This window comes from Budorcas taxicolor, chromosome 22, assembly GCF_023091745.1.
Source record: "Budorcas taxicolor isolate Tak-1 chromosome 22, Takin1.1, whole genome shotgun sequence".
Lineage (NCBI taxonomy): Eukaryota > Metazoa > Chordata > Mammalia > Artiodactyla > Bovidae > Budorcas > Budorcas taxicolor.
In genome coordinates, this window is record NC_068931.1 from 51048662 (window position 1) to 51064914 (window position 16253).

At 38.6% G+C, this 16253-nt stretch overlaps 1 protein-coding gene across 1 annotated transcript in view; it reads left to right on the forward strand.

Moving 5' to 3' along the window:
• Positions 1–16253, forward strand: part of SMAD4 (SMAD family member 4) — a 51825-nt gene that overhangs the window by 7421 nt on the left and 28151 nt on the right. Inside the window, exons 2-4 of the mRNA XM_052660261.1 lie at positions 12392–12770; positions 13658–13832; positions 14258–14287. Of these exons, the coding sequence (XP_052516221.1) occupies positions 12522–12770; positions 13658–13832; positions 14258–14287 (454 nt within the window). The 5' untranslated portion in view covers positions 12392–12521. The remainder of the gene's footprint in view (positions 1–12391; positions 12771–13657; positions 13833–14257; positions 14288–16253) is intronic.

The window sequence follows — 16253 nt, forward strand, 5'->3', positions numbered from 1 at the left end:
ATATGTTTTTTCAGGTCTTTTTCCCTTATAAATTATCATAAAATATTGAGTATAGTTTTCTGTGCTATACAGTAGGTCCTCAATTAAGTCAGTTTTTGTTCACTTAATTTGGGAAATACGTTGCAGTCAAGTGAAAAGGGAATTCATTGATTTGGTCTGGAATCAGAGCTGGGCTCAGAGTGCTGGATCTGGAGTCACAAGGAGCCAGCATCACGAGGATTCTGTCTTCTGGCTGTGCTTCCCTTTTTGTTAGTCTAAGTCTCAGGCAGGGTCCCAGGTGGTGCTAGTGGTAAGGAGTCCACCAGCCAGTGCAGGAGACATAAGAAACGTGGGTTTGATCCCTGGATTGAGAAGATCCCCTGGAGTAGGAAATGGAAACCCGCTCCAGTATTCTTGCCTGGAGAATCCCAAGGACAGAGGAGCCTGGTGGGTTACATTCTGTGTGGTTTCAAAGATTCAGACATGACTGCAGTGACGTAGCAGGCAGGCGGGCTCCAGACTGACTACTCCCAGTTTCAAGTTCAGGTCCAGCAAAGAAAGGCCTTTTTTTCTTTTTTCTGTCTGTGGTTCCAACACAAGTCCTAGGGCTGTCGTTAGCCTGACTTGGGTCCTCTCCCATTTTTGAAACAGCTGATATGCCATGGAGATGACTCTGGTTAGGCAGAAGTGGCATTATCCCACCTGCCCAGGTAGATTCTCCTTGGGAAATCAGAGTACTGTTAGAGAAGGGAAAATACATGCTGGCAGACAAAAAACATGTCAACTAGAGGAGTTTGTTGATTCTTCTTTTAGCGACCTTTAATATATTCAGTCAGAAAAATTAATTTTACAATAAGATTATTTATTAAATTATTTAGAAAATCGGTACACCAGTATGACATTTAAATCTAAGCCCAGAGAGTGAACAGCAAACATTTTAAAATTTGTCCCTTGTAGTTCATCTTAAAAGTTATCACAAAAAATGTTCTTTTTGTTTCTTTGTATTATTCTTATCTTAAATCTTTATAATTGAAAAATGTTAGTCACTCAGTTGTGTCCAACTCTTTGTGACCCACGGACTGTAGCCTGCCAGGTTCCTCTGTCCATGGGATTTTTCCAGGCAAGAATACTGGAATGGGTTCCCATGCCCTTTTCCAGGGGATCTTCCCAATGCAAGGATTGAACCTGGGTCTCCTGCATTGCAGGCAGATTCTTTACCTTCTGAGCCAGTTAGTACTGTGCATATAATTCCTTGTACTCTTGGAGGTTTTCCTCCTGCTGCCCTCATTTTGATGAGGCTCAGTCTAGGCTGTAACTTGTGCTTCAGGTAGCTTGTGTCTTCAGGTAATTGAATTAAGCTTGCCCCACCCCTGGTGCATGCCTGCTTAGAATTCTTTCTAATGATACTTCACCAGGCTAGGCTGTTTTTTTTTTTTTTCCCTTGTTAAACTTAAGCAGTTTCTCAAATATTCCCATACTTGATCCTTGACTAAGATATGTATAACTTCTGGAAAATATGCCTCTGTGTTTGTTTTACAAATGTAATCATCCAAAAGTAAACAGACATCTGAGAAATTTAAAAATGGCAGCATTCATTAATTACAGTTCATGAATCTCCATGAGAGCCTCTCCAGGCAGCACTCAGCCTGTTCAATTTTACTGAGTATTTTAATTATTGTGGCTTTATACTTCATGGAGTTGCTTTTAGGTCTATGGTCAACTTCAGGTGGCACCTTATGTTTAACAGCAAGGCTAGGGACAAAACACAAAATAGGTGGGTGTAAGAACAGACCTCTCCCATTTGCTGACTTCCTGCTTCCCATTAATTACCCCATTGCAGTGGGATTGTTGTTCTGTTACCGTCACTTTATCTAGTATCTCTGTGTTAGAGACTGTCACGTAGGCTTAACATCTTTAATGGGGTGTTAATACAGCATATTTAAAGCTGATTTTGTTACTTAACCACTTTTAAATCTTTTATTCTTTCTTCATCTTTCAGTAAACCTATCTAGGAAATGGGCCATCTTTTGACTGTTTCTTCTTTTCACTCCTTGTATGTAGTTGACTAAAAAAATTCTCTGCCTAAAAGTGTCCTGCCTAGAAGTGTCCTGTTCTGCCTAGAAGTTTCCTTCTGGTTTCCATTGCCCATGCCTCTAGTCTGGGCACACTCATCACTGTCTCCTAACTGGTGTTCTTTTCCTCTTTGCAGAGCTCTCTTCTTGCTGTCACAAGGTTTTCTTTCTAATGCAGATCCAGTGCTGTTTCTCCTCCCCCTACGCTTCTACCATAAACCTGCTCAAGGGGAAACATCTACACTCCTGTCCCTCTGCTTTTTCCTATGATTTTCCTTCAGCCTGGGAAATTCTTATTCACATGTGGTAGTACTATTCCGTCAATATTCTCATGGCTCTTCTGGTGCCTGGTAATATTGTACTTCTCTCTATCTCCCTCCCCAACCTTGAAATTAGCCTTGGTCCTGGGCTTGTCAGCTTCGGCACTATTGACATTTTGGGCTTGGTAAATTTCTGATATGGGGCACTGTACTGTGCATTGCACGATGTTTAGCAGTAGCCCCGGTCTTGACCCAGTAGATACCCAGTAGTATTCTGCCTTCCACCACCGCCACTGCCCCACCTCCCCCATTCCAGTTGTAGCAATCAAAAATGTCTCTAGACATTTCCAAATGTTCCTGGAAGGACAGAGTTGCTCTGGTTGAGAAGCACTGGCATGGCCATATGACTGGCTATCAAGTGTGAGCAGAAGTGATAGTCAGCCTTTAAAAGCCAGAGTATGAGTTATCCTGTCTTTCCTCCTGCTTTTTTAACTTACATGAAGAGTACATCATGAGAAACGCTGGGCTGGATGAAGTGCAAGCTGGAATCAAGATTGCTAGGAGAAATATCAATAACCTCAGGTATGCAGGTGACACCACCCTTATGGCAGAAAGTGAAGAAGAACTAAAGAACCTCTTGATAAAAGTGAAAGAGGTGAGTGAAAAAGTTGGCTTAAAGCTCAACATTCAGAAAACTAAGATTATGGTATCTGGTTCCATCATTTCATGGAAAATAGATGGGGAAACAGTGACTTTATGTTTTGGGGCTCCAAAAATCACTGCAGATGGTGACTGCAGCCTTGAAATTAAAAGATGCTTACTCCTTGGAAGAAAAGTTATAAACAACCTAGACAACATATTAAAAAGCAGAGACATTACTTTGCCAACAAAGGTCCATTTAGTCAAGGCTATGGTTTTTCCAGTAGTCATGTATAGATGTGAGAGTTGGACTATAAAGAAAGCTGAGCGCTGAAGAATTGATGCTTTTGAACTGTGGTGTTGAAGACTCTTGAGAGTCCCTTGGACTGCAAGGAGATCCAACCAGTCCATCCTAAAGGAAATCAGCCCTGAATATTCATTGGAAGGACTGATGCTGAAGCTGAAACTCCAATACTCTGGGCACCTGATGTGAAGAACCGACTCACTGGAAAAGACCCTGATGCTGGGAAAGATTGGAGGCGGGAGGAAAGGGGGACGACAGAGAATGAGATGGTTGGATGGCATCACCGACTCAATGGACATGAGTTTGGGTGAACTCCGGGAGTTGATGATGGACAGGGAGGCCTGGCATGCTGCAGTCCATGGGGTCGCAAAGAGTTAGACATGACTGAGCGACTGAACTGAACTGAGCTGACCTTTCCCCCTGTCATTTAAGAGCATATGTAGAAATGGAGCTTTCTTAGCCTAATCCGTGAGAGATGACAAGGAGCAGTGATGAACATTGCTATTCTGGACATATATTTGTGATTGACATTTAGTTTATGCAGAAAACAAAGCTTTGTTTTAAGCTGCTGATTTGAGGAAGTTGGTTGTCAGTGTGACATATACTGGTCTTGCCTGACTGATACATCATGCTAAGACTTAGCTAACTTGTGGATTTTCCATGCTTTCCTATTTCCAGATCACTTTAATTTCTACCTCTTTTAGGCATCTGTTACTTAGTATAATGATATGTTTGGATTCTCTGTCAGTCGTTCTCAGTGGAGTAAATAACTGAAACTCCCAACACTTCGGCCACCTGATGCAAAAACCTGACTCATTTTAAAAGACCCTGATGTTGAGAAAGATTGAGGGCAGGAGAAGGGGGTGACAGAAGATGACATGGTTGAATGGACATGAATTTGAGCAAACTCCAGGAGATGATGAAGGACAGGGAAGCCTGGCGTGCTGCCGTCCTTGGGGTCACAAAGAGTTGGACATGACTAAAGGACTGAACAACAGCAGCTGTTCTTTAAGAGATGTTGTGGAAGTTAGTGGGAGGAACTTTGGTGCATGGGGAATGAGCCTGACATCCTGCATGGGGGAGACTGTGAAGAATCTTTTGCTTTCCACAGTGCTTTCAAATGCCCGGAATATTCATGTAGAAGGAAAACAGTTAGTCTAGACCTTAGCTCCATCTAAATATATATATTCAGTTTTGGGGAATTAAGTTTCTTTGTTTGTTTTTGTTTACTGTTTATTGGAGTATAGTTGATTTACAGTGTCATGTTTCTGCTATAGAGCAAAGTGAATCAGTTATACATATATACACTCTCTTTTAGATTCTTTTCCCATATAGATCATTACAAAGTATTGAATAGAGTTCCCTGTGCTGAACAGTAAGTACTTATTATATATTTTATATAAAATAGTGTATACATGTCAGTCCTGTTAATTCAGTTTCTTAACTGAAGTTGTTTGGAACTTTATCAGCAGTTAACATTTTGGAAAATCCATGTCACCGACTACAATGCCATTGTGTCAGAACAACACACCTGTCTTGGAAGGTCTAAATTCATAGCTGTCATATTTAGGGTGATGTACCATATGTGTCCTAGCATCTAACCTCTTGATTATACTTTCTAATTTTGTTGATATGCTTGAGCATTTTTATTGAAATACATACTGCATTATATATTAATCTTTTCCCCCGTTTAGATTAGGGCATTGTTTATTTTAAAAATTGTAAGTAGGTTAGAACTTTGTTTCAGGATAGCTAATGAGGTGATATAAATTGTTACAGAAATGGGATGTTCTCAGTAGAGCACCGTTTTCTGACTACCTGTTACTTGTTTTTGTATCTCTAAGTGCTTTGTTCAGAGGGGATACAGTGTTTGTTGAATTGGCCAATTTATGGTCCCCAGGTTGCTTTGACGTATACACTGTTGCATTTGATTACCATAGCCAGTCTGTAAATTTGTCAAGGCAGATACTGTTTCCATTTTATAGACTAGAGAATTGAGAGAGATGTTAGTTTATAGTCCTGCTACTAGAACTTTGATTAAAATCTATGCATTTGTTTATGCCACTTAAATGCTGTTGTCTACTGTTGTTGAGGTCCTTTAATGGACCGGAACCTGTGGAAAGTGAACTCAGAGGGCCTCTGCGCTCCAAAGAAATAGCCTGAGAGAGAGAGAAAGAGAAAGAAAGACACGAGGACCAGAGCTCTGATGGAGCAAAGGTGTTTTAATCAACATAGTGTGGGCATATATACTGTCTTACAAGGTAGTTATTCTCAGCAAAGATAAAGATTAAAATTCCAGACTTACAAAACATAGGTGATCCATATTAAAGAGAGAGAGAGTTGTAAACAGTCACTTTTACCATATGGTTCACAGAGGAAAGAGGGTACTTATCACCATATAGAAACACTAATGAAGGAAATGCCTGGATCCTCAGTCCTGGGAGAGGCTTGCCTCTCCTCTTAATTCCTGAGTATTCAGGAATTTATAAGGAACAGAGAATTCCTGACAGATCCAAAACAGCATACAGGAAGCCTCCTGTTAAATGCTTCCTGACATACTGTCATTCCATATCACTCTTTAAAAGATTGTAATCTAGAACTGTTTAATTTAGGAGAACACCTGTATGGCCCTGCTGGTATTGTTTTTTTATACTAGGAGCTTTTACATTATGTTTCAGACACTTGTGGTCATAGGAATATTTCTACTAGTTTTCAGAGAAATGTGCAATTAAAATGTTTTCTGAGGTCTTGTTAGGGCCAAAAATAGCTTACATTTTAGAGGTGGTTACATCTGATAGTGAGATTGTGATGAAGTAGTTACACTCAGGTGCTTTGTTGTTGTTGTTCAGTGTATCTGACGCTGCTGCCCCATTGACTGGGTCACGCTAGGTTGATCACTTCTGTGTTGTTCACTATATCCCTGAATTTGCTCAAATTCATGCCCACTGAGTCAGTGATGCCATTCAACCATCTCATCCTCTGTTCCCTTCTCCTCCTGCCCTCAATCTTCCCAGCATCAGGGTCTTTCCCAGTGAGTCTGCTCTTCGCAACAGGTGGCCAGATTGTTAGTGCTTCAGCTTTAGCATCTGTCCTTCCAGTCACTATTCAGGGTTGATTTCCTTTAGGGCTCACTGGTGTGATCTCCTTGCAGTCCAAGGGACTCCCAAGTGTTTTCTCCAGCACCATAGTTCGAAACGCCAGTTCTAGGCACTCAGCCTTCTTTATGGTCTAGCTCTCTCATCTGTACATGACTGCTGGAGAAACCATGGCTTTGACTGTGCAGACCTTTCTTGGTAAAGTGATGTCTCTGCTTTTTAATCTGCTCTCTAGGTTTATCATAGCTTCCCCCTGCCCCGCCCCCCCGCCCAAGAAACAAGCATCTTTTAATTTCATGGCTGCAGTCACTGTCCACAGTGATTTTGGAGCCTGAGAAAATAAAATCTGTCACTGTTTCCACTTTCCCCCATTTATTTGCTATGAAGTGATGGGACCAGATGCTATGATCTTAGTTTTGAGTGTTGAATTTTAAGCCAGCTTTTTACTCCTCTTTCACTCTCATCAAGGGACTCTTTAGTTCCCCTTCCCTTCTTACCATTAGAGTGGTATCATCTGCATATCTGAAGTTATTGATATTTCTCCCGCCAGTCTTGATTCCAGCTTGTGCTTCATCCAGCCTGGCATTTTACATGATGTACTCTGCATATAAGTTAAATAAGCAGGGTGACATTGTATAGCCTTGATGTACTCCTTTCCCAATTTTGAACTGGTCTGTTGTTCCATGTCCAGTTCTTATTGTTGCTTCTTGAACTCCATTCAGGTTTCTCTGGAGACAGGTAAAGTGGTGTGTTATTCTCACCTCTTTAAGAATTTTTCTACAGTTTGTTGTGATCCACACAGTCAAAGACTTGAGCATAGTCAGTAAAGCAGTAGCAGATGTTTCTCTGGGATTCCCTTGTTCCTTCTGTGATCTGACAGATGTTAGCAATTTGATCTCTGGTTCCTCTGTGTTTTATAAATCTAGCTTGTGCATCTGTAAGTTCTTGGTTCATGAGCTGCTGAAGCCTAGCTTAAAGGATTTGGAGCATTACCTTCATAGCATGTGAAATGAGTGCAATTGTATGATAGTTAGAATGTTCTTTAGGATTGAAACGAACACGGACCTTTTCCAGTCCTGTGGCCAAGGCTGAGTTTTCCAAATTTGCTGACATGTTGAGTACAGCATTTTAGCAGCAGCATCTTTTAGGATTTGAAATAGCTCAGCTGCAATTTCATCACCTGCACTAGCTTTATTTGTAGTAATGCTTCCTAGGGCCCGCTTGACTTCACACTCCAGAATGTTTGACTCTAGGTGATTGACCACACCATCGTGGTTATCTGGGTCATTAAGATCATTTTTATATAGTTTTTCTGTGTATTCTTGCTACCTCTTCTTAATCTCTTCTGCTTCTGTTAGGTCTTTGCTGTTTCTGTCCTTTATTGTGCCCATCTTTGCGTGAAATGTTCCCTTGGTATCTCCAATTTTCTTGAGATCTCTTGTCTTTCTCATTCTGTTGTTTCCCTCTATTTCTTTGCATTGTTCACTTAAGACTTTCTGATCTTTCCTTGCTATTCTCTGAAACTCTGCAATCAGTTGGGTATATCTTTCTCTTTGTCCTCTACCTTTCACCTCTCTTCTTTTCTCAACTATTTGTAAAGCCTTGTCAGACAACCACTTTGCCTTCTTTCATTTCTTTTTCTTTGGGGTGGTTTTGGTCACCGCCTCCTGTTACAGTGTTACAAACCTCCACCCATAGTTTTTTAGGCACTCTGTCTACGGGATCTAATCCCTTGAATCTCTTGGTCAACCTCCACTGTAATCATCAGGGATTTGATTTAGATCATACCTGAATGGCCTAGTGGTTTTCTCCACTTTCTTCTGTTTAAGTCTGAATTTTGCAATAAGGAGCTCATGATCTGAGCCATAGTCAGCTCTAGGTCTTGTTTTTTTCTTACTGTGTAGAGCTTCTCCATCTTTGGCTGAAAAGAATATAATCAGTCTGATTTCAATATTGACCATCTGGTGATGTCCATGTGTAGAGTTTTCTCTTGTGTTGTTGGAAGAGTGTGTTTGCTATGACCAGTGTGTTCTCTTGGCAAAGCTCTGTTATCCTTTGCCCTGCTTCACTCTGTACTCCAAGGCCAAACTTGCCTGTTACTCCAGGTGTCTCTTGACTTCCTACTTTTGCATTCCAGTGATGAAATGGACAAGTGTTTTTTGGTGTTGGTTGTCGAATGTCTTGTAGGTCTTCATAGAACCTTTCGCCTTCAGATTCTTTGGCATAAGTGATGGAGGCATAGACTTGGATTATTGTGATGTTGAATGGTTTGCCTTGGAAATGAATTGAGATCATTCTGTTGTTTTTGAGATCTCACACAAGTACTGCATTTTGGACTCTTGTTGACTGTGAGGGCTATTCCATTTCTTCTAAGGGATTCTTGCCCACAGTAGTAAATATGATGGTCATCTGAATTTAATTCATCCTTAATTACATTATAAGCTGGAACAAGTCTTTTGGATCTAATGTCAGAATGAATTCAGTGACATAAGTGTTTGCATTCTTCCAAATTTGTTGCAAGGTAATGATACTGAATAAAAAAACTATAGTCAACTTGTAAGCATTTGCCTACTATATGAAAGGAACAGGGCATTGTACTAGGAATTTCTAAAATGAGAAGGTGCTGCCGTTTTCTAAACTTTGGCAACAGGGTGTGAAGCAAATACATAATCAAAAAACTACACTATAATGTGTTGAGTTGTAATTGGGGTGTGGTTTTGAGAGTGGTGTCAAGTAATATAATAGGCACACAGTAAACATCCCAGGGAAGTAGTTCTTCAGGATTGTGGTGAGAGGAGACAGTGTGTTAGGGGAAGCTCTTGGAGGCATTGAGACATTTACACTGCACTTTGAAAGGTGGCTAGGAATTTACCGAGTAGATAAAGTGGGACTGGATATGAGACTGTTAGGCAAAAGAAATAGCCTGGACATGAATCTTAAAACACAGGCAGAACTGCATTCGTTTAATAAGAAGAAGCACTTATATGTCCTATGGGCATATAATGATTAGTAAGACAAGTATTACTCCCTGTCCCTGAGAGCTTTCAGTCTAGAAATTAAAATTGTTATGCAGTTGGCTTTCTGAGTTTTCAAACTGATGATTCTCTTGGGACAGATTGGAGTGGAAGGTGTGTTTGGTTTGGCATTCATAGTAGTTTCTCTTTCTCATTCCTTCCTCCCCTTCCCTGCCAGTAAGTTGCCAGTACTTATTTTTGACATAAAAATGGGCTTTGAAAATGTGGCAACTCAAATGCTACTTCTGCTGGGAGTATCGGCTGCTCACTTTAGATGGACGTGCACGGGCTTGCCTTAGTACTTTTCTTTACACCTGCCACATTTTATTTATTTATATAATTTGCCCGACTCCTGTATGCCTTTGTGTTGTGAGTCCTGGATGGGTGGTTTACTGCTGTTCCTGCCCTACTAAATTTTCCTGGACAAATTTTAATAAGAAAAAATGCAGAAAAATGCATAATGTGTTGTAGGAAAATCTCTTTAAAACAATTAAATATTTTGGTATTCGGAAAGTTCTCCTTTTCACTCAGCATTACGTGCTAGACACCTTTATATAGATTTTTCCACTTTGAGCTCTGTATATGCTCCTTTTAATCCAGGTTCGGAGAGAGAGAGTTTAAGTAACTTAATTTGTCCCACTATTTAGTGTGAGACTTGGGATTCTAATCCATATTTCTTAACTTCAGAACCCACCGGGCAGGTAATCTCTGGTAATCTGAAAAGTACACCTTCAGCATGTATTTATTGAATGTGGGCAAGTGGCTCAGTATTCAAAGATACACGAAAAATGTGTTTCTGTCTGCCTGGGACAGGTGTTTATATAAAATAGATACCAATAGAAGGGAGCACGTGTTAAATATCAAGTAATATAAATTTAAAGGAAGCCCAGAACTACATCAGTGTCTGATAGAATAGGAATTGGTAGAAATGACCAGGGTAAAGAATCATGTAACTTTATGAGAGAATGTAGGGGAGGTCAGAGACAGGTAGGTCAGAGATGATTTACCAGGCTTTCCAGAGCTGGGTAATTGAGTGGTGTTCAAGCTGTACCTGGAGAAGGAAATGGCAGCCCACTCCCGTATTCTTGCCTGGACAATTGCATGGACAGAGGAACCTGGCAGGCTATACAGTCCAGGGGATCACAGAGTCGGCCACAACTGAGCACATCACGCTGTGCAAGTAAAGGTTGTCAGAAGAGGAATCGATTTTGGCAGACTGATGAGTTAGTTTTATTAATTTGGTAGTGGAGAATGAGTTTTAAGAATTCAAGTAAACAGCCAAAGAAAGTAAAAGTAAAACAAGCATGGGACACAGCAACGTCAGCAAATGCGTGATGGCCTCTGCTCCTGCTTCATCACCTTTGTTCTTAGGCTGATGGCCTTTTCTTAGTTCACATGAGATTTTGAGGTTAGATAAGTTAATTTGTGTTATAGATGTTGAATGGATTTTTAATGAATATTTCCTATATTTTAATTTCTTTTGAAAGGAATTTACCTTGTTGCCTTTATGGGTAAAATCTTCTGAGGAATTCAGTGGTGTCTCTTTTTTAATAATAACTTTATTGATGTGTTAATTCACATACTATAAAAGTCTCTCTGTTAAGGTGTATGATTTGATGGTTTTCCCTATAGTGACAGAGTTATGCAGCCATCACAAGTATCAATTTTAGAACATTTTCATTACCCCTGAAGGACTGGTGGCTCAGTGGTAAAGAATCTGCCTGCATTGTAGGAGACACCAGAGATGTGGGTTCGATCCCTGGGCTGGAAAGATCTCCTGGAGAAGGACATGGTTACTCACTCCAGTATTCTTGCTGGAGAATTCCATGGACAGAGGAGCCTGGCACTTTATATAGTTCATGGAGTTGAAAAGAGACAGGGCTTAGTAACTGATGCAAAGGAAACGCCATACCTATTAGCAATCATTCCTCACCCTCCCCCACCTAAACCTTTGGCAACCACTAATCCACTTTTTTTTTTTTTTTTGGTGCTTTGCCTGTTCTGGATGTTTCATATAAACGGGGCTATATAGCAAGTGGCCTTCCGTGACTTTCACTTAGCTTGTTTTCCAGGTTCATCCATGTTGCAGCATGTACCAGTACTTCATTCTTATTTATGACTAGATAATATTACGTTGTATATATTGATACATTCATCAGTTGATGGGAATTTGAGTTGTTTTGGCTATTAGGAATGATACTGCTGTGAACATTTATGTACATATTTTTGTGTGGGCATAGGTTTTTGGTAATTTTGGATGGAATTGCTGAGGGTATGATCGCTGGATTATATGGTAACTTTGTGTTTAACATTTTGAGGAATTGTCAGAGTCCTTTTCCAAGGTGGCTGTACCATTTTGCAATCCCACGTGCAGTGTATGAGGGTTCCATTTTCTCACGAATGCTTTTTGTCTGTTCTTTAGATTTATCCACCTGGTGAATGTTAAGTGGTATCTTTTTGTAGTTTTGATTTGCAGTTCAGTAATGATTAATGATTTTGAGTATCTTTCATGTCCTTATTGGCCATTCTTCTTTGGCGAAATGAGTATTAGAATCCTTTGCCCATTTAAAAATTATTCATCTTTTTATTGTTGTCGGTGATCTCTTATAACAAAGATGGCTATTGCTGATGGATAAACAGCATTTGGTGCCAGGTGATGGCGAATTTTTCATGTGTATTAGTGGTTGACTTTTAGCTTTAGTTACTTGTTAATCAAGAATATTTTAAAGTGCTGCTCTTCAGAAGTAATCCATTTTAAAGGTTCTGTTAAGATTTTACTTTAGGGTGACTAGTACAGTCAACAAGACTTGATTGAACATGCCTCTATAATAATAAGGTCTAACTTTAATATTTTGGGAATGTCAAAAACGGCAACATTTTAATTAAATCATTTAAAACTCTAAGCACCACATTTAATTATGTGCATCGAGTCTTTGACTTAACTGAAGCAATTCCATCTTTTCCAAGGTAATTGAATCTGCTTTATGAAATGTGTTCTGATATCTGTCTCTCTCTCTGTTTTTTTTAGATTATCCTGAATACTACATGTCTAAAAGTTTTTCTTGCAACGTTAACTGTTGTTTTTCGCTGCTTCCAAAAGATCAAAATTGCTCCGGAAATTGGAGACGTATTTGATTTAAAAGAAATAACTTTAACAAATGGACAATATGTCTATTACGAATACACCAACAAGTAATGATGCCTGTCTGAGCATTGTACATAGTTTGATGTGCCATAGACAAGGTGGAGAGAGTGAAACATTTGCCAAAAGAGCAATTGAAAGTTTGGTTAAAAAGCTGAAGGAGAAAAAAGATGAATTGGATTCTTTAATAACAGCTATAACTACAAATGGAGCTCACCCTAGCAAGTGTGTTACCATACAGAGAACATTGGACGGAAGGCTTCAGGTTAGTCTTGTTCCAGGGTTTCTTCTGTACTTTGTAATGGCAGGTTTTTACAAATCCTTGTTTCCTCTTAAGTTACTATGGAAATTTCATGCTTGCTCCATCTCTTTAGATACTGTAGTACATCCTATAGTACAGATATTATCAATACAGGATCCTGTACTGATACACTATATGGAAATAAATGGAAGGATGTATCTTCTTTCAATAGAGGTATAGCTTAAAAGTTTTTAAAAATGTTTTGACTAAAAAAAAATGTTCAGTATAGAAAATTTGGAAAATAAAAATCAGAAGAAAACCTACATCTTTAGCCCTTTGGTATTCATCCTTGTAGCCTTTTTTTCTTTTTTGGTATTATATGTACAACTCAGCTTGCTTTCTTTCCTTTTTTTTTTATAATTTAGAAATTTGGTATTGTATGTCTGGTACTTTTATGTGAAAAACAATCCAGAAGAATTCAACAATATTTCTAAAACTTACGGAGTTAACTTAAATTTACAAGTCTTTACCTTTTGTTTTCAGGGATCAAATTTTTCATGTAGAATTACATAATCTCATGTGTTTGATATTTTTAAAGAAACATATAGAAAACATAATGTTAGGTTTAAAATTTTTTATTTCTAGATTTTAGGTATTGTTTCTTCATTAAACGCATACTTTTTTTGTGTATTTTTAAAACCTGAGCCTAAGCCTTGAAATCATACTTAAGTTTACTACTTTGTGACCTTGTCCAATTAAGTTATTTTGAGCTTTAGTTTTCTTGTTTAAGAAATAGGAATTTTAATACTGACTTTGTAGGATTGCAAGGATTAAATGAGAATGTATCAAGTGCCTTGTATAATGTGTGATGCATAATTGATGCTCATTAAATGGTTATTTACTTTTCTTAGGTGGCTGGTCGGAAGGGATTTCCTCATGTGATCTATGCCCGTCTCTGGAGGTGGCCTGACCTTCACAAAAATGAACTAAAACATGTTAAATACTGTCAGTATGCATTTGACTTAAAATGTGATAGTGTCTGTGTGAATCCATATCACTATGAACGAGTTGTATCACCTGGAATTGGTAAGTAGACTTTACTTTTATGCTTAGAAGCATAAAGGGAAAAGATATCAATAGTGTTTTAATTTTTCTAAGTTAAATTGTAAATTTGGAGATAGCCCAGGATTTCAACTAATTTTAAAAATCAGACATTTTTAATGAAATATGTGTATTTAAATTTGAATTCTGAGAAAGCTTATATTTTGACTACTAAAACTAAGTGTACATACTTGGTATTTTTCCTGTGTAGAACACTGTTATTGAAAAATAAGATGGAAAGCACTTTTGCATTGTTAGATAGCATTTATACTACTATTCTTGAATTGAAATGGTTCATGGAAATTTTGAATCTCTGGCTTAAATTTATATTCTGTAATTTTAAATATGGTGGGAATTATTTTCATTATAATGATTAATATTTTATTTTTTTTCCCCTTTAAAAATTTAAGATCTCTCAGGATTAACACTGCAGAGTAATGGTAGGTAATCCCTTTCTTTTAACTTTCTCTCTTTTATCCCATGCCCTTTATTTTTTATTGACTTAGAACTAGTCTGTATGGGTGGGTGCTGGTAACATTTACAAGAAAAGTACTTACTGCTTTGAAAATGTACATTTTGCAGGGGTGGGGGGCATGCATCAGCATTTAAAACTGGATTTAGTAGGTTATTGACTTTGAATTTGAACTGCTATTTATGATTGCAAGTAGAATAAAAAATGTGATGGGGAACATAAAACATACACAGAAAGAGTAACTTTTGAATTGGTAAAAACTGGCTATTTTAGAAGTAAATCTCACAGAACCAGTTTCAGTAGTTATAAATAACCTGTTTGATAATTTAGAATCATGTGTAACATAGTTTAAAAACACCCAAATTCTCAATTTTCTTTATTTCAGCCGAACTTATTTTTATGATTGATAATTTTGTGAATGACTTAAAACTGTATACTATATTAATTTTTTTTCAGTCTCGTTATATTTTGAGTAAATAAAACAAGGCTACTTTAAAGTATATGGTAATCACAGATGTTCTAGGCCTATTTTTAAAGGGGGAAAGTTTTGAGATAGGAAAATGAAACAAACAGGAGTGTGTTTTTTATTTTTCATGTAGTATTTGAGAACAGAGATCTGTTAAAACTTTAGCTCTGTTTCTTGGAACATGTTAGTTAATGAGCTAAAATTTCTATAAGAACTAGTTACTTTGAACAGAAACTGATAAAAAGCCACTGTCACCTTGGAAGGCTTCCCTGATGGCTCAGATGGTAAAGAATCTGCCTGGAATGTGAGACCTGGGTTTGAACCCTGGGTCAGGAAGATCCTCTGGAGGAGGAAATGGCAAACCACTCCAGTGTTCTTGTCTGGAAAATGCCATGGACAGAGGAGCCTTTTGGGCTACAGTCTGGGGTCGCAAATAGTCAGACACCACTGAGCAACTAAACCAGTACTATCACCTTAGAAAGGTGTGCCGTTGTTCTGAAGGGGAATTAGTGGTTCAGCAGCACTTTTGCTACAGAATCCTAGAAATGTGTCAGAAGTATCATCTGACCTTGAAATTTGGGAAGAGCATGAAAGGCTACTTGTTTTTATTCTCCACTTCTCTTCCAGGTCAATAATAATAAAGGAAGACTAGTGTCTTTTGGTATTTGTTGAGGGTTAGTTGGTTTCTGAGAACAGTGGGTTAATAATGGAAGCTGTTGTGGTCTGAAAGGGTAGCTTTAAGATTAATTGGGTAAAGCCCAGCTTATTCATCACCCAGACATTGATATCATGTCACCTCTTTTTGAAAGTAAACACCCTTTTGATATTCACTATTCTCCATCTGCATTTTTGGAGAATGAAAGCTTTTAACTCAGTGGGTGTTAGTGGTGATAACTGTATTAGAATCCCCCTAGGGAGCGGTTGTGATGCGATCTAATTCTGAAGACTCATTACACTGCTTCCTGTCCTAAACTATTGCTGTTATGAGTGCTTGTCATTGATGGACTTGTGTGGGTTGATAGCCCCTTTTCAGTTGCTCTAGCCCTGTATTCAGCCTTATGGATCCCCCTAGTGGTGGCTGTTTATAAAAAAAAAGGCTGGCCTCAGTGGCTTCTTTCCTGAGAAAACGACAGGTGTTTCTCACAAGGTCCTTTCAGATTTGGACAAAGTATATAAGGCCAGGTAGCTAAAAGTTAAGCAAATGGGATAATTCCTTCACTTTTGAGTTGGGATCTTGGTGGTAATTATTTCCAGCCTGTCTCATCTCTTTTATGAAACTTTCCATGACCACATCCACTTGTGTATTGATTTTAACAAATATTTAATGAGCATGTATTGCCTGGTACTGTGTTAGGTTCCAGGGACGATAGAATAAATAAGGTATGGTTTTTTTCCACTCGAGGAAGCGCATACTCTAAGGGAGGAAAGAAAAGGTAAATAAGACAGTGGCAGTACCATCAGACAGGCT